Below are 25,236 nucleotides of genomic sequence, written 5' to 3'. Positions count from 1 at the left end.
TTCGTCCCTATTGTTCCGAGGTGAGCCCCGTGGCAAGAAATGTGAAGGCAAGAAACAAAGGAATATAAAGAAAGGTTACGAAATCAGATGCAGTGAAGGCAGAGTATTGTCCCTCCATCCCCCCTCTGCTGCCCTCCAGTTGGGATTGCATTTGGCAGCAAAGCAACAGCCCCAGGACGGTGGATGGGGCTCAGGGCAGGTTCAGGGGAGCCCATCCCGGTGGGAGCCCATCCCAGTGGGACCCCCGTGCCCCAAACGACACCAGAGACAGGGAGGAGGAAGTTTATCATCAATTCTTAACATTTTATTTCTTTACTGGGTTAAACAAGGAGCAGAGAAAACCTCAGCCCCAAAATACAACAGAACTGAAAGCATTACAGGTACAGAGACTATTGAACACAGAGAGTAGTAGGATAATATTTTAATACAACTGAATTATAGCATGGGATTGTGTTTTTGTTGGGTTTTTTTTGTCTGTTTTTTGTCAAACCGGTTTGGAAAATAAATGTAATAGGAACTAGTGCAAAAAAGTTCTAAACATGAAGCACAGTGTATAAAATGGCATAAGAAAACTGTCCCCTCGAGGACACAGTCACTTTCTTATGACAGAGGGGAGAAAGAGAAACAGAAGGGGGGTGGGAACAGGAGGGAGGGGAGGGAGGCGGAGGAGGAAAGCTGGAAAGAAAGAGAAACTGGGCAGGGGGATTAGAAAGAATATTTTGACTTCAGCAGTATGTTGGTTTGCGTTTCACCACCACGCACTGGAAAAGGACCTTGTTGTGGTCGGGCTGAGCTCTGTCACCACCGACACGGCACAAGCACTTGAGAAGGGTTCGGTCACGAGCAGCCTGGGCACAGCCCGGGGGCGGGTCCCTGCCAGGGCCCTCTGTGTCCCCTGGGCCCCCAGCCCGGGCAGACAGCCTGGGCACACCACAGGTGGGCACAGCCTGGGGTCAGGTCCCTGCCAGGGCCCTGTGAGGTCCCTCTGTGCCCCCAGCCCGGGCAGACAGCCTGGGCACACCACAGGTGGGCACAGCCTGGGGTCAGGTCCCTGCCAGGGTCCTGTGAGGTCCCTCTGTGCCCCCAGCCTGGGCAGGCAGCCTGGGCACACCACAGGTGGGCACAGCCTGGGGTCAGGTCCCTGCCAGGGCCCTGTGAGGTCCCTCTATGCCCCCCTGGACCCCCAGCCTGGGCACACCACAGGTGGGCACAGCCCGGGGTCAGGTCCCTGCCAGGTCCCTCTGTGCCCCCCGGACCCCCAGCCCGGGCAGACAGCCTGGGCACACCACAGGTGGGCACAGCTTGGGGTCAGGTCTCTGCCAGGGCCCTCTGTGCCCCCCGGACCCCCAGCCTGGGCAGGGAGCCCCACCTCAGCTGCCACCCCACATTCTGGAGGGAGAAGAGCACAAGGGGTTTGGGGGCTTGTCATGCTCTCCCTTAGCACATCCCTCCTTGAACCAGAGTTTGCTTCCTCAGGGACCCAGACATGGAAATTCTTCCCAATTTACACTCCCATGCACAGACAGGAAGGTCTCTCTTTTGAATGCATCTCATAATGACATCCCAGCACCAGCGGCTTTGAGAGGCTGATTCAGTTTGGTCTGAACAGAAACCCAACGTAAACACCCCCCAGAGGGATGGCTGGGGATCCCCAGGAACTCCTCCCAGGCAGAGGCACCTCTGATTCCCACGGGAAAGGTGTCCCTGCACTCATTCCCAAGGTGTTATCCTGGCCTGGAGCTGCCCTGGTCAGCCAGGCCTCTCCAGCCTGTCCCCACCACGGACCACTGAGCCCCCTGCCCTGGAGAAACTGCCTGGGTGCTGTTTTAGGGACAGCTGGTTGGAATTCCTTACAAATTGCTGTTCTCTCCCAATCCGCTGCCACTCGTTCCAACTGTGTGAGCAGAAAAAGTGTGATTGATATTTTTCTTCATTTTCTTTTTGGAAAATTAAAGGTTTTGTGGGAAAGGCCTGTTCTGGATGCATTACTCAATTTGCAAAAAAAACAGAAGAAAAAAATCGGTCACAATGATCAATCTGGCTTGTTTTGACAAGTTTCAAAATTAAAAAAATCACTATTTGGCCCAAAATGTCTTTTTGTTTTGCAACTCAGGCACGTCCAGTTTCCAAATACATTTAAAAATGGCAAAACCAAACCCAAATTTCATAAGCCAAACTTAATTCTTGGGGGTTTTTGTTGAGTTTCAGTTTACAACAAGCAAAGCTGTCAACTTTCTGGGCTGAAAAAGGATCACCCTCAAATGCTAATGAGGCTGGAAACTGCTCCTGGCCCTGGCTGGAACACAAGTCCTGGATATGCAGTGCAGGGAAGGATGGAGGGATCAGCTCAGGAACTCACCCATCTCCTGCCCAGGCCTGTGAGAGGGGCTGAGAGCTTTGAAAAGGCCCCAACAACTACTGAAAATTAATTATTTTTTTAAGATCCTTAATTTAAAATGGTTTATCCTCCCCCACAGCAGTCCCTCTGCTCCCTCCTCCCTCCCAGTGCAGGGCTGGGACGTCACCCAAGGAGTCACCTGGACCAAGAACACCCAACAAGTGCTACCAAACCCCTTCAATTCCCAACTCCTCAAATTCCTTGGAATAAAAGGATTTATGGTTGGAGCTGTGCAGCCCCTGAGCTGCCATGACCTGGGAGCTCTGAGCTGGTTCCCTCTGGGGGGAAAGGGGTGATTTGGGGGTGTATGATGTGGGCACCACGTGGGCTGAAGCAGATCATGAACCCCCAGCCTGAACACCAGACATGGCCCAACCCAACTTTTCCAGCACAATTTAACAGAGATTTAACCCCAGGGATGGGAAGCCCCAGAGCAGCACAAAAAGCTGACACACAGAATTCCCTGTCCCATCACATTCTGGCAGAGTACAAGGATGTTTCTGTCCTGACTGTCTCTCCCAGTCCCTACAGACATTCCTTTCTGGGGTAAGGGAATAGGATGAATCACAGGCTGAAGGTAACTTGGGCTATTGGACTTCACCGCCTGGCTCTGTGGAAATCATGGAATCACAGAAAGGTTTGGGTTGGGAGGGACCTTGATGACCATCCATTCCACCCCCTGCCATGGGCAGGGACACCTCCCACTGTCCCAGGTTGCTCCATCCAAGCCCTGTCCAACCTGGCCTGGGACACTTCCAGGGATGGGGCAGCCACAGCTGCTCTGGGAAGCCCAAATGCCCATCACCAAATCTCCACACTCGGTGCAACCAGAAGACCAGGAGGGACCTGCAGAGCTCCATGGCTTCATTCCAGCAGGTCCTGCCCCAGGAGCAGCAGAGGTCAGGGATTTTCCTGTTTATTCCCTTCCCAAAGGCAGGAGCATCTCCTGGCATTGCCTGCAGTCCTGAGTGGCAGTGAATGAACTGCCCTGACATCTCCTATTGAAGCAAAGCAAAATGTGTTGAACAAAAACCATTTCAAGATGTTTTCTGAGTGTTGCCAAGTTACTCAACATGTTCTGCTTTAGTTGTCAGATGCTTTCAAAGCGATTTCCCTCACTCAGAGCACGAATGGTGAGGGCTCTCCCTGGGAATCTTTTGCCTGGGGCTACCATGGATCTGTATTTTCATAAGAAAAAGGCTCAGCTAATGATTAATCTTCCCCAGAGGAATTGGGGCCTTTCTTTGGGATTTTTCTTCAGTTATTTTTAATTAATTTGTACAACTGGCAGCGACATGAAAGTGCAAACCCGGGAATAACGATGTGGCCAGACGGGCCCTGGCTCCCTTTGCTCCTGCAGCCCTGCCCACACCTGGGTCCTGCAGGGACAACACCAGCCCTCGGCTCCCCAGGGATGGGAAACCCCTCACCAGGGAGGAATCACTGCTTCCCACTGGGAATGTTATCCCAGCAGGGAGTTTATCCACCGAGGGAAGGGCTGAGTGTTACATCCCAATCCCACTGTGGGCACCTTCTTTAGGGAGAAGAAATAAGATCATTGGATGAAAAGGAGAAAGCCCCTTGGCTTTAAATTCCTGGTAGGATAAATCCATTTTAGACCAGGGGTTTTCAAGGTGGCTGTGGGAATGTGGCTCTGCAAAAGGCCCCTGGTCTGGTGGACACTGGGCTTGGGGTGAAGTGTATCTGCATGCATGGGGCAAAGAACCCCATTCCTCCTTATCCAGGCACATTCCCTCCCTATCCAGGCACATTCCCTCCCCATCCAGGCACATTCCCTCCCTATCCAGGCACATTCCCTCCCCATCCAGGCACATGCTCTCCTCCTGTAATAAAAATAATGCCAGTGGTATGAAGTGAGACAATGTCACCACCTGCTTCCTGGGCTATTCTCCTGTGGAGCAAAGACAGAGTGATCAGGGATGGAGGATTAGGAAGGCTGTACTGTCAGAGCAAGGCAGGAGCTCTGTCTGGGGGGCTCCTGAGGATGGGCTGCTCCGTGCACTGCTCCCAGCTGCTCCGGCCTGCTCGGGAACAGCCTCGTCTGGATCTGTTTAATGAGATTGGCAAAGTGTTGAATACAGCATATGGTGCCCTAAAACCACAGAACTTATTGACAGCAGCCAGACTCGCTAAATAAAAGATCTCCTTCCAGAGCCTCGCTCTGTGAAGACTCAGCACTTTGCTCCCAGTTGCACAAGGTAAGGCCCCACCCCAGGCTGTGCATCCCGTGCTCCCCCTGCCTGCCACGGCACCTCATCCCCTGGGAACACTCCCGGGAGCCACTGCTGGAAAACGGGTGGGTCTCTGCCCTGTGGAGCCTCCTCCCTCCTGGCTGATGGGGCTGAACACCTCCCCAAGAACCACCCCAATCACCCCAGCTGGGAGTGGGCTCTGCCTTCCAGCGCCCTGGGATGCAGCCCTTGCTCCTGCCCTCCCGAGGGGAAGCTTTCAGACTGTGGTAGGGAGGGTGAGGATATTTCTCAAGCTCCCAGGTTATCCCAGCAAAACCCTGCAAGATAACTCAGGCTGTTGGACCTCACTCTGGCAGCCCTGTGGAAATCATGGAATCACAGAACAGTTTGGTTGGGAGGGATCTTACAGCTCATCTTGTTCCACCCCTTGCCATGGGGACACCTCCCACTAGGCAGGTTGCTCCAACCTGAACACTTCCAGGGATGGGGCAACCACAGCTTCTCTGGGAAACCCAAATGCCCATCACCAAACCTCGGTGTCCCCAGAAGCCTCTGAGCTCTTCTGGATGCTCCACTGCCAGGGGTCACAGGGGAGAAGGGGCAGGAGAAGGACACGCATCCCTCGGGATGGTCCCTGTGCTGGATCCAGACACAGTGCAGGGACTGAGCCAGGGCCACCCCGTGCCCCTGGTGCTGCTCAGTGTCACAGCACACAGTGCCCAGGGCCAGTGACCCAGGGCCACTCTGACACACCACACTGGGCTGTTCTCCCCTCTCCAGATGAGTTGCTCCAAGACTGGACACGGCCTATCTGCGAGAGGGGTGCCTGCAATCAGCTTAACTCTTGGCAGGACAGGAGCAATCTAATTTCCTCCTGGATGTGGCTGTCTGGGGGCAGGGACAGGCCTGGGCTCCCTCCCCTGGCCTGCCTGGGAGCTTTGGCTCCTCCTCAGAGCAGCTCCACAAGCCACTGCTCACAGCAACTCCAGGGCTCCAATCCCTGCCTGTGGAACTGCTCCATGCCCAAGTTCTCAGATTGGTGTAAATTAAGCTGAAAACACAGGGATGCCATGAGTAGTAAAATGAGAATCATCCCACCTTTTCTGGACAGATACAGTCGGGGAATCTCCTTGGAAAACACTCTACATCTTGCATGAGTGTCACCTCTCCCAGCCCCAGAACCACAGGACAGGGATCACAGGCCTTGTCTCTGCAGGACTTTAGTAACAGGCAAGTAGTAGCATGTAAACATCACCCCAAAGCTCTGAGGTTCAAGTCACAGCAGGAATCAAACATTCAGCTGCTTCATTCAGAGCCTCTTTGGTCTGGAAATGGGCTGGAAATGTCAGGAAACCTGTCTTTCCCACAAGATGCCTGGTACTTCCTTCTTCCAGCTGGCCAGGAAGTAGCTGTGCTCATGGGGCTCTGCTTGGCTTTGCTTCACCTCAACAGACCAGAAACCACAAAATTCCTACAGTCCTCAAACTCTGGGACTTCTCAGACCCTTACAGAGATCTGGGATCAGTTTGAGATGCAGCAGGACATTCCTCCTGCTCCACTTCTGCTAACCCTGCTCCCAGCTGGGCTGCAGCAATCCCCCCATGGCTCTGCTGTAGGTTCCCCACCAACAGCCAGCCTGGAAAGAGAGGGAGCATCCACCTCTTCTTGGAGCAACAGGTCCACATCCAATCATGACCTCATCCTAAAACACCCCCTCCTCCTTCCCTGCCCAGCCCCAGGACAAACCCCAGGCCCTGGGGCCCAGCCCAGAGGAGCAGCACAGTGTTCATGCTGGGAATAGTTCTGCTGGGTGGGTAGAGAATTGGGAGATTCCTATGAAATGATTCGGGGATCAGATCTTAGGGATCTGATGACTGTTTGAGGCTGAATTCCTGGATACACTGAACTCAGGTTAAAAACATGCCAAGTGAGCCAAATAAGGCCACACCAGCCAGCACCTTGACTGGCTGAGTCCAGCTGTCCCAGGTGGGCTCTCAGAAATTTCCTGATCCAGGGGTATCCATAGATAGAAACTGTTCACAAAAACTCTCCTCCCAGCTGGGCTTTTTTACTGCCTCTGTTTCATGTGGGAGTCTCCCTACAAGCCAGGTTTCTCCAGCCCTTTTGCCCAGTCCTCCTGCCAGCCAGTTGATGAGCTGTATCTGGGAAGGATGGAAGGATGCCTTTGGGATGCCCTGCTCCCTTGCTCTGCCTGTCCTGCTGGAGTCACATCCCCCTAACCCTTCACAGAGACCAGTAAGGAAGGACAACAAAAAAGGTTACACCAAATCATCAGGACAGTGGGCAAAGTGGGATGTGGGAGTGCTGGGGATGTCCCCTCCTGCTCCATGCCTCCTCCCTGTCCACCTCCTCACACAGAGGAGCAGGAAAGGCAAGGCAGGAGTAGCAGTTGGGATGCAGTGAGACCAACCCCAAGTGGTACCACAGTGCAGTGTCACAGCATCCCACTCCTGTCCCAAATCCCACCAGAGAGGGCAGTGCCACACCAAGGACACTGCAGCCCACGAGGGCAGTTCTGCCTTGAGCTGGTGGGTTTCCTCTGGGACAGGAGTGGGGGGCAAGGCTGTGCCAGGAGGTGCTGCCCCTCCTCCTGCTCCCTTGGGGTTTACAGACTGAGGAGAAAAGGAACGAGGGCTGGGCTGCCCGTCCAACCTCGGCCCAGCGCAGGCGGGGAAGGCGCGGGCGCCCAAGGCACTCACAGCAGCGGCCGGGACACACTCGGCCCTCCCCCGTGCCCCCCTTCCCAAGGGCCCCTCCATTCCCCAGCCCCCGTGCCGTGCCAGCCCGTGCCAGGGCCAGGAATGCCCCACTGCCCCTGACCGAACCCTTCTCGGCGCCGGGTCCCGCAGCCCTGTGCGCGTTAGAGACTCTTCATCACGGGGATGCCCCGCTGAGCAGCTCTTGGGGGGTGTGTGTGCGTCACCCCAATCCCGTGCCTCCCATTGGAGGAATAGCATGTGCCCCCCTTAGTGGAAAAAGATCTGGCGTTCTCCTGGAGGTCGGCTCTGCCCCCCGTGTCACTCGTCCCGTGCCACGCTCTCCTCCAGGGTGGGCAGGGCCTCCGGGCCGAGCCCCGCGGCCGCCCCAGCGCTGTGCACGCTCGAGAAGGACACCATGGTGTGCAGGAGCATCAGGACCAGCACGCACAGTCTGATCCTGCTGCTGCCGAGGCGAGACCCTGCCGAGACCGGCAGCAAGGATGGGGAGCGGGGCTGGTGGTACTGGTGGTACTGGTGGTGGTGGTGGTGGTAGAGGTGGTAGTGGTTCTGCCGCTGGTGATGGACGTGGGGGTCGTGGCGGTGGAAATGGAGTGACTCTGATGCCGTGGATTTGGGGGATGTGTCGTCGTTGCTGTCTGGGGGGTGGTCGCAGGAGTCCCATTGCACCTCGCAGCACTTGGCCTCCTCGTCGGGCAGCTGGTTCTCCAGCAGGCCTGCAGGGAGGAGCAGCAGGAGGGGGTCAGTGGGAGACCCAGGATGGGGCTGGGGGGAGCCACGTGCCATGGGATGGCAGAACCTGAGAAGCTGCACACCCAGAGACCCCCAGGACTGGTCCCCAATACGTCTGTGAGCCTGCACAGATGAGCAAGGAGTGCTCAGGGCTCCCCAAATCTTCTTCACAGCTGTTCAGAGTCCCAGTTTTGCTTTAATCCATCACCTCCAGCCCCTTACATGCTTTATCTTTCAATCAGAGGCAGGGCTGTCATTTCCCATGCTAAGATGCTGCTGCGTCCCCATTAACCCCTTACACTGCACCCCGGGATGGCCACATTTTGGCATCAGGCCACGTGTTTCCACACTGCACCTCCTTCCCCTCCACCCCCTCACGCCCCCCAAATGCAGCAGGTGGCTGGTGGAAGCCCCCAGGGCTGCCCATGCCCCACCTGTGCCCCGCTCCCGGACCTCTTACCCGTACAGATGAAGCCAGGCAAACCTCCATAGATCAGCTCGTCATTGTCCGGTAACACAAAGGGGCACCTGGTCTGCACCTCCAGGCAGTATTGCTTGCATGGGATCCGCTGCCGGCACTGCTGTTGGGTCACGTTGAAGTACTCGGAGCACAGCCAAGCCTTGTAGACAGCCTAGGGGAGCCACCAAGAGGGACATGTCACCTCCCCAGGCTGGGGTTGCCAAAGCCTCGCAGAGAAGGGTGAAAGGGGAAGGGGAAGGGAGAGCTTCCAGCTGCCATGAAGAATGTCTGTCAGGCCATCAGAGTCACTCACTGAACACCGATCGATTAGAACAACCCACTGAGGTGTCAGGATGGTGGAACTCATCTAGCCAGATAAATCCACCACAAAAATAAAGCTAATTACCACATGAAATAATGTTCCCTGCAGACAGGCACTGTGACAGACTCTGCCAACATAACCAAGACCTCAGTCCATCACACAAAGATTCCAACACTGCTTATCACCCATCCCAGAGCATCCTCCCCCTCCCCGACACACCCTGCTGCTCCCTGGGCAGGGGAGGGATTCCTGCCTCCTCTGAAGCACTTCAATCCCCATCAGCTCTGGATGTGGGACATGGGACAGCAAAACGGACCATGGGCTGGTCTCCACTGGAAATTCCCTGCTGGAAAAGCTGCTGGCCAGAAGCAGCCAGCAGTGCTGGGATGAAGCACACACAGCCACTGCACCTCAGGCTTGTCTCCCTCTGCCACCAAATAACACTCTCCTCACCTTCCTCCCCTGGTTCTGGGGGGGGACTCCCAATTCCCAGACATGTGGAAATTCCTGCTGTGCCATTTCTTTTGGAGCCCATTCACTTTACATGGATGTTCTGACATTGGGATGTACCAAACAGCAGTACAGGTCTCCATGTGTGCTCCGCTCACCTTTCTGATGTCTTGAGTGGTGCTTGGCAGCATTTCCAGAAGGAAGAACAACCCAGGGTTCATCTGTGCCACATGCCCTGTCTCTCCAGCCTGTCTGGTCCCTGGTTTCCCTCTTCCCTTCCACCCTCTATGCTCTCATGCCCATCACAGCCAGCCGGGCACAGCCCGGATGGCCTTGGCTGGGACACTATTCCCACATCCCCCTTATCTCCCTGGCATCAGGCACAGGTGGAAGTTGTTTGTCTCTGCTGGCTGTAGCAGTGAGGGAGGGAGAGCTCCCCTTTCTCCAGGTGAGCATCATTCCTCAGGCTGCAAGAAAGCCACAGCACTGCTGGGAAGGGCACCCCCTCCGTGGCACTTCCAGCTCATCTATGAACTCATCTGGGCACCAGTGACAGCACTACAGTGCCTTTGAAACCAGCTAGAAAGAACTCCCTGTGATTCAAAGGGAATGAGTTTCCCTCCTCAGCATGTTTGGAGAAACCCAGTGCTCCTTTTTCAGTGGCATTTTCATCTTCTGGAGGCTTTGAAACTCCTTTGTTTCCCCATGTTTTCCATAGATCCTTATCATCATTTGTTTGGATCATGGTGGTGTCTCAGGATTAAAGCTAGTTGGGAAATTCTTGGCATGTTGTTTCTTTTTTTCCCTGGAAAATGCCAAATCATGAAAACCAGAGTTTTCAGAGACACATGTTAGTTTTGGTGAAACTTTCATCACAGGACATGGTTTACAGAGTGAGCAGTTTGGAGCAGATCCAATCCTCATGGCCAGGGCTTTCCTCTGGGACGTGGGACCAGTAAAGGGGTCAGATCTGCCCCATGACCCACAGACAGCACATGGATGCTCCATCCCTGGGGTGGGCAGAGGTGCCAGGGCTGCTCCAAGAGTTTGGTGGTGCCAAGGGGGCACAGAAGTACAGCACATGGCCCCTCAGCAGTGATGCCTGCAGGGCACCTGCTCCCTAAGGACAAGGTCACCCATCTCCCCCAGGCCCCACCTCAGCACACCCCACACGGAGCTGCACAACCACTGGTGTGCCCACCCATCTGGGATGGACACCACGAGTCCATCCCTCCAGCTCAGCCTGTTTTCCAGGCCTCATCTGGCTTAGGGGAAACACTTCCATCAGTGGGACTTCCTCGTGTTTCCCAAGGAGGTTGTTTTACAGCACTTATCTCGCTGCCTACAAGTTTTGCTTCATACTTGACCTACATTTTTCCATCTAAAAGTTCACTGCCTTCAATCATTCCCTACACCATCCCTCTCCCTCCTCTCTGTTTACACATCTCCAGTATTTGCAGACGTATCACGCTCCCCGTTTAGTCATAACTCAGGCGAGCTTGGCTGATTTACTCCCTGCATTTCCTGCCTGCTCCCTCCCAGCTCCGACTCTCCCACGCTGCTTCCCAGATCCCAGGCACATCCACAGCTCCCACCTGGGGACACGTGCAGCCTGGGGAGCAGGGATGCTGCAGGGGATCCTCCAGCTGAGCTCCATGGGTGTCACCAGGGCTGTCCCAGCTCCAGCTCTGGGCTGCAGTGACCCACAGGCAGAAAGGGCAGCCACAACAGGAGATTCCCAGAGCTTGGTAGGAAGGAGTTTGGGCTCATCCCACTCTCTTGTGGAAACACAGCTTGAACAAGCAGACTCTGCATGGATCTGCATGCTTTCCCTACTAAATGTTTGTGTTGATTCCCATCAGGCAGAGGGTTGGGGGCCCCAGACAAGGATAAGCCCATGAATTTGATGAGAATATAGAGGGAGAGGACACAAGGAGCTGGCCACACCTCAGCCACTGGAGAGGGCAGAGCTGGTGCACTCACCCAGAACCTGTACCAGGGTTTTCTGGGTGCTTTCCCTCTTCCATTTCCTTTCCAGGGCACCCACCTGCCCAGAGGGATGCACCAGACCCTGATCCCAGCCAGCTCTCACTATGCCAGGCTGCAGATCCTCCAGGTGTCACAGCAGCAATTCCCACAGCTCTGCAGGATGGAAACTGTTCCCAAAGACCTGCTGGTCTAACAGCCTGTCCCACTCCCCTGGGATCAGGCTGAGACATGGCAGGATCTCCAGGAGAGACCCCAGCCATCCTCCTGTCATCCTCCTGTCACACACCCACAGACATGCACGTCACAGGCCAGGAACAAATTCCCTGGGATGCTCAAGCTCTTGGTATCTCTGGGCTTACCCCACACACGCTGCTTCCTCTGATTATAAAGGACATCTGAGGATGTAGTACTGGAGAAAATTTATTTCTTTCTTAGACCAACTAGAAAAGCTCCTGTTTTCCATCCTTGCCCTCTATGGACTCTTCAGGAAGCTGGTTGGGTTGCAATCAGTGTTCACTTCCCTCCTGGTTTTGCTTTTGGCAGATCTCCAGCCTGGCCAAGCAAATATAAGTGACCTGAACTCCAAATAGCTCCATTTTGGTGCCCTGTTCCTGCATTTTTAGCTCAGAGGACTGGCTGGAGGACTCCAAGAAAGCACACAGAGTTTTGCTGCCCAGGAAAGGAGCCAACTTCAGCCACCCAATTTATGGAGGAGGAGGAGGAGGACAGACTATCTGTCTGCACTGGAATTTTGCAGGTGGGATGAAATACCTCATCATAAAACACATTAAAAAGAAACAGAACAAATTGGATTTCCAACAGTTAATTAAGCTACCTGTCTGCTTGCACTTCCAGCAGCATCTGCAGCAGCAGTCACAGGAATGGCCCTTTCACAAGGAACTGTGGCCAAATGGAGCTCCCCCCTGCCTGCACTCCATTCCTCCCCCCACCTCCTGGATGTACCAGGATAGCATTTCCCACCAAACAGCTTTCCTGGGGTCTTTCTGTGTCCTCAGTATTTCTGCACAAAATAATCCATCAATTTTTTAAAGCCAGCATTCCCCACCAAACAGATTTTCCAGAGCCTTTCTGTGTCCTTACTATTTCTACACAAAACACTGATTTTTTTAAAGTAATTTGGCACTTCAAGGCCAGTCTAGTTGCTCCCAGTATGTTGTAAGCACTGGCACTGCCTGCTGAGCCATTCCAGCTAAATTTTGGGAGAACCAAGGGCCAGGAATGGAGCAGCATCCTGGGGTTGCACCACCTTTGGAGAGGATGCAGTGCTTGGGATAGTCTGGATGCTCACTGGGAACACCAGCTGTAATTAACACAACAAACTGTTGTTTTCCCATTTGAGCAGGAATCAATGCTTGGGAAGTTTCCACAAGGAAAATCCTGCTAATGTCTCAGCTGTAATGAGCCCTCCAGTTTAATTGGAGGCAGGGGCTGGGGCAGCATTCCCAGCCCAAATTCCACTTCTCTGGAAGGAGGATTTGCTGACTGGAGAGGGAGGAGGGCAGAGAGGGAAGCAGGGAGCTTTCCCCTAGAAAATACCTCTGGAAGGAGAGCTGGGAGAGTGCTCAGGCCAGAGGCTCTGGATCCCTCTGGAAGCTGGGCTCTTCCACCATGACTCTCCTTTTCCTCTCCGAGGCCACACTCAGGTCATGCCCACCATGTGTACCCAGTTCCCTGCTTCCAGGTGGGATGAGAGAGGAATCCCTGCCCACCCTTGCCAGACTCCCTGAGCTGGGAGCAGCCCCCTCCCCTCCCAGAGCAGTTCTCAGGACTCACATTTCCATCCTGGCCTGAGATGAGCATCTGGAGAGGCTGTGCCTCATTAATCTTGGACACAGGGAAATGAGTACTGCTAATGAGCCGCTCGGGCAGCTCTCCAAGCTCTGGCACATCAGGATGCAGGACGGGAAGCAGGACAGGCTGGGGGGTGAGAAGAGCCCCTTTGGATGGCAGAGGATTAAGGGAATGCTGAGGTCCAGGCCTGGCCAGGAGTCACAAACACGAGCTGCAGTGCCCAATTACCACTGTATTCAATTACTGCTGCCTGCAACTTGGACACCAACAATGTGGAGCTTGAAAACAGCTTTTTTTCCTGTCTTTTTTTTTCAATTTTCCTTGTTATGGGCTGTTCCAGCATCACCTCTGGAACAGCTGGATTTTTGGTAACTCTTTGATAGTCCTGGAGCTGTGTTATCCCTGCCCTGTCACATTCACATGGTCTGGCTTGGGAGAGGGGGGAGAAAAACACCATCCCAACCCCGAAAGCCAAAAACTGAGCACGATTATGGGGTTTGTACTGTTCTGACTTACTTTTTTTACCATAAAGTTGCCTTTGCCCTGGTGCTGACAGTGCTGGAGCCGAGGATGCTCCGTCCCCCAGGCAGGGGAGGCGTGGGCCAGGTGTCCCTGCCCGCTGTGCCTGGCACTGGGGGGCAGGAGGGGCAGGGTGAGGGCACCGTGACAGGGGCTGCCAGCAGGAACGGGCTGGGACAGGGCTGGGGGCTCGCTGGGAATGGGGCTGGATGCACACAGGCTGTGGGTGCTGGGAATGGTACTGCTGGGAACCCTTGTGGCTTGGTGGAGAGGATATTCCTCAAACACTGCTGGAAACTCTGTATGGAGTTGTGGGACTGGCATCCTACTTGCCCACCAGGGCCAGCTGGCATGTGCCATGCAGGGGGCTGTGCCACCCTGCAGCCCACCCCTCTCCAGAGCTGGTTTTCCCCCAGGTTCCCCCTCAGCCATCTCCTGACACCAGCTGGATCCTGGTGCTGTGCTCTGTGCCAGGGCACAGGGGGGATCTGCTGCACCAACAAGGCTCACCCTCAGGGAGGGTTCTGGGATGTGGAACACACACGCTCCACGACCAGACCCATGTCCCTTGATCTTGCTAATGAAGCCACTCCCAAACTACCTGGAAGCAAATTGTCAGAGGTACCCACTCACCACCTCAGTGACCTCATGAAGCACCTTAGCTTTAGTTTTTGGGTTTAGTTTTTAGCATTTTAATTCGCTCTCCACCTCTCTTGGAGTCCCTTTAGGCACTGGAAGGGGCTCTCAGGTCTCACTGGAGCCTCCTCTTCTCCAGGTGAGCACTCCCAGCTCTGCCAGCCTGGCTCCAGAGCAGAGGGGCTCCAGACCTCAAAGATCTCCATGACTTGCTCCAGAAGCTCCATCCTATACCCATCCCTCACCTGCCAGGTCCTGGTGAGGCTGCAGGTAACCAGTGGGTTAGTTAGCAGCCCCCTGCATCAGCCCAATTAATTAAAAATTAATTAAAGACCCCTATGAAACTGAAGCTGAAGAGGACTGAGTTGGGACAGAGGGAAAGTGAGGTCCCTGCAATCCATTAGCCTGGCTTGAGGAATTCACTCCCATTAGATACTGCTGCAGCCAGGAGCTTAGCAGGATTCAAAAGTGGATTAAACATTTATACAGATAATGAGAACATCCTGTTACATTAGATAGGATATAAAAAAATAAAGGCGAGACACTTCAGTGCCACGAGCCATAAATTAACCACCAGCTGATGGGGGCGAGGAAGAAGTTTCTCCACTCATCCACCTTCCAAAGAAGTGCTGAGGCTGGAACATCACTTTGAGGAGGGTGAGAGTGCCCAGCACAGCAAGGGGTGTCATGGCAGGGCTGCCTCACATCCATGCACATGGAAGGGCCTGATCCTGCACTCTGCCAGGAGCCTCCTGCTCCCACTTGAGTGCACAGCACCCCACAGGGTCCCACTGGGCACGAGTGGGAATGGGACAGGGTGTAATGCAATGGGAGGAACATGGACACTCATGCCATACCTGTGCACCCCATGCAGAGGGGTGAGCAGCAGGATCTGGCCTGAGTCAGCTCCCTCATGCAGCAAACAGTGGGGACAGAGACATCCCAGCTACCTTTCCATGGCCAGAGAGGTGCACGGTCTGTCATGTCAGTGCTGCGGTTGTGAAGCGTAACAGGTCCTGGCAGCCACCTACACTTGTGTCCAGAGGTCCTTTAAATGCACCTAAACTTGTGTCCAGAGATCCTTTAAAATGCACCTACACTTGTGTCCAGAGGTCCTTTAAATGCACCTAAACTTGTGTCCAGAGGTCCTTTAAATGCACCTAAACTTGTGTCCAGAGGTCCTTTAAATGCACCTAAACTTGTGTCCAGAGGTCCCTTAAATGCACCTAAACTTGTGTCCAGAGGTCCCTCAAATGCAGGAAAAGACGCTTTCCAGATGCTTATCACCACTCTTGGCAGCTCCACAGAGACACAAAACTGGACGTGGCTCACAGACCTGAGAGCTGAATCTCTGTTTTCTGAAAAACCACTTGCAGAAATCTCCCCTCCCTTCCAGGGGAGGAAAGCCCCAGGATAACCCTCAGTCTCGGTGGTGAGCAGCAGGCAGATGCTCCTGGCTGGCATCACTCCTCAGGCAGCACGCCCCAAGGGATGTATGTGCTCCTGCAGGGAAACCCCATTCCTGCTGCTCTCCCCTGGAGCAAGCCCAGGACAGCCTGGGGCTCTCCTCTCCTCTCCAGGCTCAGCCCCCTGTGCCAGCCCTGCCCATTCTGCCTCCCATTCCCAAGGCCTGGAGCCAGAGTATGGGCAAGCCTTGGGGGCTGCCCCAGGGGTTCTCCCAGCCACTGCTGCCTGTCAGACACTCAGACACAGCTGCTACACAGAGCCTTGGGAATGCCTGCCTGGCACCAGCACCCACAGGGCAGGGCACGGAGATGAGCAGAGGGGTCTGAATCTTTGGGAGCACTAATGCAGAGAAACGTGAATTCCAAAGCACAGTGGGAGGATTCATTATTCTCCACAGAGTGAAGGTGCATCCCCTGCACCCCCATGAGCAAGGAGTGCCTGGAGAGCTGTCCCATGGCCTAAGCCAGACCCCCATCCCAGCAGCTGCAGGTCAGGGAGAGATCCAGGTCTGCAGGGGGCTGAACTTTGCACTCCTATTATGTTAAACACAAAAATAGAGCTCTTTCTCTCTCCACACAAATCAACCTTTCTCAAACTGGGTTTGTTAAGAAAATTATGAGAAAATCTCTGCTTGTCTGCTCTCTGTCCATACCCCCAGCACTGGGACCAGCACACCACAGTGCCTGCCTGCATCCCAGCCACTTCCAGTCTCCCTTCTCCAGCTCTGCCTTCACCCTCCCACCCCTCCACAGCCTCCACTCCCCAGCAGTGCTGCAGAACTGCCCTGCAGGGATAACATGTCAAACACATGCATCTTTCATGCCCGAGGGGAAGAGCAGAGCAGGTGGCCTTTCCTTCTGCAGCCAGGACCAGGAGCACCGGGATGCTGATGCAGGCAGGGCTCTGGAAAGCCAAAACCTTGCCCAGTGAGACTGTTTCATGCTGCTTTTTTAACTCAGTGGCCACATCAGCAGTATCTGAGCCCACGCTGCCAGCACTGCTCCTCCCTGGGACACTCCAGGATGGGAGAGAGGCCCAGGGGAGACGCCAGGAGCAAAAGTGGAGCAGGAAGAGGAGCGAGGCTGAAGCAGCCAAGGCTCCCTGGGCACAGGCAGCTGCCGGCTCTGCCCGTGGGAGCCAGGGCTGGAGGCAGCATGGACAGATGGCTACTTCTTGCCCAGGCAGCCTGTGTGTCTCATTCACAGATTTGCTGTCCCTGAGTCATTGCCCTTCAAACGACAGCAGTGCCAAGCTCCTGCGTGAAGCCAGGCATGAGTCGCATCCTAATGGCATCCTGGTGGCAGCGGAACAGCCCCGGCAGCCAGGCACATCCTGCCTCTGCTGCCTCCCACCCTGGCAGGAGCTCTGGGACAGGCAGCAGGGGCAAAACCCCATGGGGCAGCTGTGGAGCCAGGCCTGGGGCCATGGGATGCTTTGAGGAGATGCCCCTGCGTGTGGTCCTTGGGACTGCTCAGAGGTACCAGGGTCAGGCCAGGCCACACATGATCCCTGCTGGGCACGAAAGGCTCCTGTCCTGATGGAAAGGAATCCTGTCCCCAGGCAGGGACCAGGTGAAGCCCCTTCTGAGGGCAGGCCCAGCAATACCCTGGGTTCAAGCAGACACCCTGTGCATCCTCTTCTCCCCTCAGTGCTGGCTGTTGGGGAGTGCTGGGATGTGGGCACGGCTGGCACTGACACATCCCTGTGTCTGTGGGGACAGCATGTAACGTCACTTGGGATGAAAAGCAGCATGGCAACACATCCCCAACCCAGCCTGGGCCACCCCAGGCAATGACTGTGCCCAGCAAGGGGCACCAGGGGCGATGTGTGGTTTTCCCAGGTCACACATTGTGCCGATACCGCTGTGGATGCTGCTGAGCTCCGACTCCCAGAGCCTGCCCACACCCAACAGGACCAGCTGGATACTCTCCAAAAAGCACTGTCAGCTGCTGAGCCTCCTCCAAGGAGCTGGTTCCACCTCGCTGCTGAAGCCCCCATGCCCACTGTGCTCCCAGGGGCACACAGGCTGCCATGTGGCACCAGTAGTGGCACAGCCAGGGGCACATGGAGCAGGAACAGGCACCGGCACCTCCTGTCGCTGCTCGGTGACAGTCTGACAGAGACGGATCTCACCCTCCCTCACACTCCTCCCTGCACCATTTGCCAACCTGCCTGTTGCTGCAAGGGGACCTGCTGCTGCCCTGGGAAACTGCTGGGTTTTCCTGAAGCACCACAGACACACGTGAAGGGGTGAGGACCGACAGACAATGAGGACTGACAGACAACGAGGACTGACAGACAACAAGCCCAAAGCAGGCAGCCAAACACCACCCAAATCAGGAGTAAACCCCCCCATGCACACCCTGATCCCCACTCCAAGCTGCTTCACCCCACAGAAATCATGTGGGTCCAGCCTTCAACCCATCCCACATTCCCACAAAGCCTGAGATGTCTCAACCCCAAACAAAACCCAGGACTGTCCAAGCACTGGCTCACAATCCCCTTCCCGCCCAGTCTGCGGCACTCCCACATGTCCCAGGCATTGCTGGAGCATTTCTGACACCTCAACACTTCCTTTGCTACAGAGCAAACTCCTCCCATCAGTTCAGTTTTTGGTTCCTCTGTTTTCCAGTATCAGGGAGACACTTGACACAAGACACCAGAACTGGTCTGTGCCAGAGGCTGCACCTGCACCCTGAACCCCACAGGCCCCAATGCTTTGTACACACCATCTCTGTGCAGGGGTGCAACAGCTCCCTTTGCCCCCACGGCACGGAGGGTAACGCCGAGCCGCACTCCTGGCTGAGCCCCTGCCTGTGCTGCACCTGCTCAGGCTGCCAAATGACTGTGCTGATCTGCTGGAATTACTTTGGAATTTACTCTGGAACCTTTTTTCACCTCATGAAATGCCAGTAAAGCTCCACATCACTGGCCAGGCTTGTTCTGGTGCAGCTCTGGAGCTGAGAGGTGTGTGGGAACAGCCTCTCCCCTCCTGGGTCCTGCTGCTCCTGGAGCAGCAAATGCTGCAGAGGGGACCAGGTCCAAGGTGCAGCTTTGCAGTCACTCATCAGTGGATTTTCTGGAAGCCTCAATATTAATGTAACCTCACCAAAAAAAGCACAAGATTTTGGTGAAGCCACTTTTGCTGTGGCTCTCAAGAGACTTTCCTCCTGTGCAAGGAGCCACCCATGCTCGGAGCCAGAGTGCCCCAGTCTGAGCAGCATCTTGGATAAGCCCAGCCAAAATAAACTCAACTTGTGCTGCTTTTGTAAAGGTAAAATGCTGCTTTGGTTCCCCCAAGAGGCATTCCTGGCTCTGGGATAACCTCAGGACATGGCACTCCCAAAGCTCTGCCCTGGCGGGCTTGGGTTTCCAGAGGATGCCCCAGAGGGAGGGATGAGGGAGGGATGAGGGAGGGATGCTCCAGAGAGACACTGATTGCTGGTGCTATTTCTGGATAGACAAGAGCCAGAAAACAGGACCCTGGAGGGTGCTGAACCCAGGCCAGGCAGTGTGGATTTGCTCCCTGCTCGGTGTGGGCTGTGCCAGGCACGATGCCACGGCAGGAACCAGCTCCCATCCCTCACCACACCACCCACTCACCCACCACAGGGAAACACCAGCAAATCCTCAGGAGTGACATCCTGCCCTGCCAGGCTCCCTGGAAGGCAGCAGGGAAACCAGAGGTGCAGAGGCAGATCTGCCCAGGGCTGCAGCAGGATCCAACAGCCAGGGGCCCACACAGAGAAACCTGCTAATCTAATAAAATCTGAGATGCTACAGGTCCTGTCCAGCCTGGCCTGCAGCTCCTGCCTGTCAGCCCTTCTCTCTCCACAGCTTTGTTTCTTGCAGCCTAATGAGTCTTTAATTCAGCAGGCTTTGTCCCATAGATCTTGATTTGCCCCTGGCCTGGGGGAAGGGGCACTTTGGGAGTGCTGTCTGTGTGGCTGCAGGGGTGGGAGCTGCACACACAGCTCTGCCTCTGCAGGAGCACAGCTCTCACCTGGGGCCAAGCTGGAAACAGGGAAAAAGGGCACAAACCAGCCCTGAGCATCCCACAGGGCATCACTTTGGAGGGAGAGGGACTTCTTCCTGCAACAAGTCCTGCAAAGTCTGAACCAACAGCTTGTGTATTGCTGCTGCCCTGCACTTCCCAAGGGATTTTGTCTCCAGCATCCACATCCCTGGACAAGGATCTCCTCAAGCCCTTCTGGAGATGCTCCAGCGTGTCACCTCTCAGTGCATGAAGTTTGCTGTGTCTTGCAGCAACAAAGGGGACAAGCCAGGCAGGAGGAGGAGATGGAGGTGGCTGGCAGCTGCTCCCAACTCACTTAATGGCTTCTCCTTCTTAAGAGTCAGAAAACACAAGTATTTCCCACCTTTTATCCACATCAGGCCTAACTAGCACGATAAACCAGCAGCTGGAACACAGATCTTCACTTCAAGAGGTGAAATGTATTTGATAAGATGGATGGACCTTGGGGACCCACTTCCCCCTGTCCCTCCTGTCCACAGGGTGCCAGGGGCCCTGTCCACAAAGTCCCCATGGGAGCCAGACCCCACCAAACGGGGAATAGAAACAAACAACACGCCCAGAAATGTATCTTCACAGTTCACTGTCTCTCAGCCACAGGGATTTCTGGTGTTAGTTGTAGGAGTAACAAGTAGAATGTTTCCAGAGTGTGATTTGGAAGCTGACGGTGCAGCACAGGAATAACAACGTGTGCAGAAAGTGGGATCTGGCCGGGAATGATCTCCAAGCAGAAAATAAAAAGGCCTGGGAGAGCATTACAGTAATGAGTAATCTCGGCAGCTGAATTACACACAGACCCCACCATTTCACAGGATTTCTATCTCCCAGGGAGATCCTGGCCCAGCCTTCCCCAAGCTCTGGGCACAGAGGGATCTGGAATTCAGATGTTCAGGATGCTGTTTCCCCTCCTGGCAGCACTGCCTTTCCCCCACCAAACCCAGGTACAGCCCTTGGGCTGTTTTACTAACAGGGAATGGTGTGTCTCCCAAAACCAACCCACAATGCCAATCCTTTTCCAAGCTTTTAACTTGATGCCAAACCTGCTGCTGGGGGAAGGAACCGGCGGCTCTGACAGGGCTTTAGTTGGTGCTGCTGCTTTAAATCAGATGGACTAAAGAGCTGAAATCCCCGGAGTGGTTCGGCTGCCACAGAGCTCCCCGTGTGCTGTTTATTGAGCCACACTTCTTTCACATTCCAGGGGGACATGTGGCTCTGCAAAGGGAAGCTGTGTGCAGGTGAGCTGGAGCTGCTGTGCTTCCCCACTTCTGATTTTCCAGATGCTCTCATGGGATGGGAGGGATGTGAACGGGAAGAAGCACAGTCCCTGTGCAAGGCCTTGCTCCCAGTTCCCTGCCCCAGAACTATCCTGCAAATCCTGTTTCCAGCTGCAGGGCTCCTGCAGCCAGAGTCCTGCTGAGAGGGCCCTGCAGAGCCTCTCACACTGGCCAAGCTGCCCCTTCTGCTCTGTTTACCTCCACTCTCTTCTATTTTGCTGTCATTTGCTCTCAGATGTTGTCACCATCAAGCTGTAGCTCTGCCATCCCTCAGGAGTGGGTATTATCCAGCATCTGGACGGGAATTACAACTTCAGGCTGCTCCAAAAATCCCGCCAGCCACACTTTTTCCAAGGCAACGAGTAACTGCAGCCCCTGCTGAAGGCCAGAGGACTCAAAACCAGGCCAAAACTCGCTTGTCAGCACAAGGCTGGATGAGTTTGGCAGTAGCCTTGTCTCACAGATGGAGAACAGCCACCGAGAGGGAAAGGCTGAGACTCGTGGGTGGGAAAGGCTGGAATAAGGCACCTAAATAGGCAATGGACAGCCTTACATTGAGAAGCCTGATTTCCACAAGAGACCAAAACATAAGGGAGCTACAAGGACTCTGGCTGGAGCCTGGGAACTCCAGCACCCTCGTGGAAATTTCCTCGTGGGTGGCCCAGGGGAGCACACACAGGATGGCCCAGGGGAGCACACACAGGATGGCCCAGGGGAGCACACACAGGGTGGCCCAGGTGAGCACACACAGGGTGGCCCAGGGGAGCATACACAGGATGGCCCAGGTGAGCACACACAGGATGGCCCAGGGGAGCACACACAGGATGGCCCAGGGGAGCACACACAGGTTGGCCCAGGGGAGCACACACAGGATGGCCCTGCTGCTCATGGCTCCTGTTGCTTCCCCAGTGCTGCCTGTGGAATGCAAAGCTGGTGCTCTCTCAGATGCTCCCTCAGGATGCACCAACACAACACGACGTGACACAACGCGGAGCCAGTTTGGAGGGACAAGTCCTGCCACCTCCTCCAGCTCTGCACCTCCCAAGCTCATTTCCTGCTTTTCCATCAAGGTTGTTAAGACCTGGGACACTTAATGAAGACTCATCTAAGCTCAGATCTGTTTCTACATGCTTTGGAGTCCAGGGGAACATCTCCTTGCCAAGATCCAAAAGTAATGATTAATTTCTCATCTCTGCTTCTCTCTCTGGATCTCTCTGCACTCAGCAGAGATGGAAGCTAAGCCTGAAGCTGGGCTGCCTATGCACTACCAGAGAGCACAGGAAGACCCTGCTCCTGCTGGGCTCCTGGGAACAGGAGCAGCACGACGGACAGCGCTGAGCTCCCTGTGGAAGAGGAGCAGCAGGACCAAAGCACTTGGGGCAGGCTGAGTACCACATCCCTTGGAAACCACAGGGGGAACCTGGGCAAGCAGATTGTAATTACCTGGCCTGGCACAGGCCCAGAATGGCAGCACTTGCTCCTGTCCAAACCCAGCTCCTCACAAAAGCAACCCCAGGAGCAGTGGCTGGGATCTCACCGCCGGCCCTTGGTGACAGACCCCACCTCGGTGTCCCTGGGGCTGCTCCTGCCCTTTCCCAGGGCATGGACATCACACCAAGTGCTGCCCACGCTGCCAGCCCAGCTCCAAGTGTCCCTCAAAACTCCTGTCCCAGAAGAGCAGTGGCTGAGCCGTGTCCTGTCACCAGGGGGAAGCTCTGCCACTGTCCCTCTGGGGACGATGCTGTCACACACTCCAGGACACGGCTCCGAGAAAGGGGAGCAGGTTTAATTGTCAAGACCATTCCACTTCCCGGAGGTGACATCCAGAGGGAGCACACACAGGTGAGCTGAGCAGCTCGGAGCAGGTGGGGGTGGGTGCACTCAGGGCTCCTGGGAAGGGACAGGAGCATTCAGAAGAACCACACTGGGGGCTCCGATGGAGACCCAACCATGACTGCCATTTGGGAGAGCTGGCACCATGCTGGGGCTCAGTCCCATTGCTGCTGGGGCAGGCAACCAACCTATCCACTTTCAGAACACGGACCGTGCCCCAGGGTTGGGGATGGTCAGTGACACTGGGGGGAATCCCAAAGGGGGAACACAAAACGGGGGAGGCACATCCCAGCACCCCCAGCCCAGCTCTCTGGGGAGAAGAGGTGGAGGAGCTGGAAAGCAGCTGCTGTGTGCTGGGAAGGGGGCCCAGCACCCTGGTTCATCTCAGGTCACTGCTGGTCTAAGGATGGCCAGGCAGAGCCCTGGGCTGTCCCAGGAGCAGCAGCAGGGCCCAGGCAGTGGTGAGGGGCTCCACGCCTGCCCCAGCGTGGCCTCTGCACGCACAGGTGTGCACATGAGAAGGGGTGTGGGTGAGGCTGGTACAGAGTGGGGTGTTGGGATGGGGGTGTCAGTACTGGAGTGTCAGGAGTGGGATGTTAGGATTGGGGTGTTGGGATAGGGGTGTCAGGGATGGGGTGTTGGGATTGGTGTGCTGGTAGTGGGGTGTCAGGAGTGGGGTGCAGGCAGTAGGGTGTCAGGAGCTGCCTGTGTGTGGACAGGTGCACAGTGATGTGTGCTCATTCCAGCCAAGCCCCACTTTGCTTTCTTGCTCCCACCACCCCATCCCACCTCTGGACTTGTCCCACCACCACTGCTGGGAGGGGCTCTGGGGGCAGAGCGAGAGCCCAGCCCGGGGGCTGCGGTACCCCACGAAGCGAGGGCATCCCGGGACGCCCCGTCCTACCTTGCAGTCCGTCAGGCAGGACCTGACCGAGTACTCTTCCGATTGCAAGTACTTCTCCAGCAAGAGGTCGAACTCCTCGTATTTTTCCTGAGCGTGTTGGTCCAGCCGCTGGTACGCCTGGACGCAGCTGCTACAGGCCTCTCCGCCCAGCGCCCCGGCCGCCGCCACCACCAGGTCCACCATCAGGTTGTCCAGGCTGCAGTCCAGGCCGTCCGGGCCGGCCATCTCCCGCAGCAGGTCCCAGATCGTGTAAGTATCACAAAAGGAGAGGTTGAAGTTCCTGAAGTACGCCTGCAGGAAGGTCCTCTTGGAGGAGGGCGAGGCGAAGAAGGGCGCGGCGTGGGCGCTGCCGGCGGGGGGCGAGCGCAGGGGCGCGCCGGGGGCCCGCGGGCGCTGCGGGGCGAGCAGGCGGGCGCACGCCGAGTCCAGGTCCCCGCCGCGGGCGGCCGGGCAGGGCCCGCCGGGGCCGCGGCTCAGGTTGCCCAGCAGGGCCTCGCAGGTGCCGCCCGCCGGCTCGGCCGCCCCCAGCGCCCTGGGCCCGCGGCCCCGCGGCCGCTCCCGGGCGCGCAGCTTGGCCCCGGCGCAGAGCCACAGATGGTCGGAGAGGAGCACGGTGAAGAAGAGGAGCGAGGCGAGCGACAGGCGCCATTTCTGCGCCCGCTCGGGGTCGGCCACCGGCTTGTCGCTGCGGCGCGGCGCGCAGCACACGGCCCCGCCGGCGGCGCCCCCGCGGGGGGACATCCAGGCGCCGCGGATCATGCCCCGGGAGCGCGGGCGGCCGCCGGGCAGCGCCGCGCCAGCGCCGCCGTCACCTGCCCCGCAACGCCGCCATGGCCCCGCCGCGCCCGCGCCAACCCGGCCCCCGGCCCGGCCCCGGGCATGCCCCGCCGCCCTCACTCGGCTTTCCGCTTGCCCCGCCGCGGGGCCGGCGCCGCGCCGCGCCCGCCGCCGCCGCCACCGCCGCCCGGCCCCATCCTCAGTCTGTCGCCATCTTCGGCCGCGCCGCCAACACCTTGAGGAGCCGCCAGCGCTGCGCCTGCGCGTTGGGCCCGCCCGGGACGGGATGGAGCGGGATGGGGTGGGATGGGATGGGATGGGATGGGATGGGATGGGATGGGAACGGGGATGGGATGGGATGGGATGGGGTGGGATGGGAACGGGGTGGGATGGGAACGGGGTGGGGTGGGATGGGATGGGATGGGATGGGAACGGGATGGGATGGGAACGGGATGGGATGGGATGGGAACGGGGTGGGATGGGATGGGATGGGATGGGAACGGGATGGGATGGGAACGGGATGGGATGGGATGGGAACGGGGTGGGATGGGATGGGAACGGGGTGGGATGGGATGGGATGGGATGGGAACGGGATGGGATGGGATGGGAACGGGGTGGGATGGGATGGGATGGGAACGGGGTGGGAGGGGATGGGAACGGGGTGGGAACGGGGTGGGAT

At 56.5% G+C, this 25,236-nt stretch overlaps 1 protein-coding gene across 1 annotated transcript; it reads right to left on the bottom strand.

Moving 5' to 3' along the window:
* Positions 1-286: 286 nt before the first annotated feature.
* On the bottom strand, positions 287-24,798 carry NALF2 (NALCN channel auxiliary factor 2). The gene is made up of 3 exons (XM_071569345.1): positions 23,781-24,798; positions 8,542-8,713; positions 287-8,065 (listed from the first exon to the last, which is right to left on the bottom strand). The coding sequence occupies exons 1-3, from the start codon at positions 24,537-24,539 to the stop codon at positions 7,650-7,652; spliced, it is 1,347 nt and encodes a 448-aa protein (XP_071425446.1). The 5' UTR covers positions 24,540-24,798; the 3' UTR covers positions 287-7,649.
* Between the last annotated feature and the right edge of the window lie 438 nt (positions 24,799-25,236).

This window comes from Pithys albifrons, chromosome 14 (genome assembly GCF_047495875.1).
Source record: "Pithys albifrons albifrons isolate INPA30051 chromosome 14, PitAlb_v1, whole genome shotgun sequence".
NCBI lineage: Eukaryota > Metazoa > Chordata > Aves > Passeriformes > Thamnophilidae > Pithys > Pithys albifrons.
The sequence above is the reverse complement of the archived record's forward strand: the minus strand, read 5'-3'. Positions and strand labels throughout refer to the sequence as shown.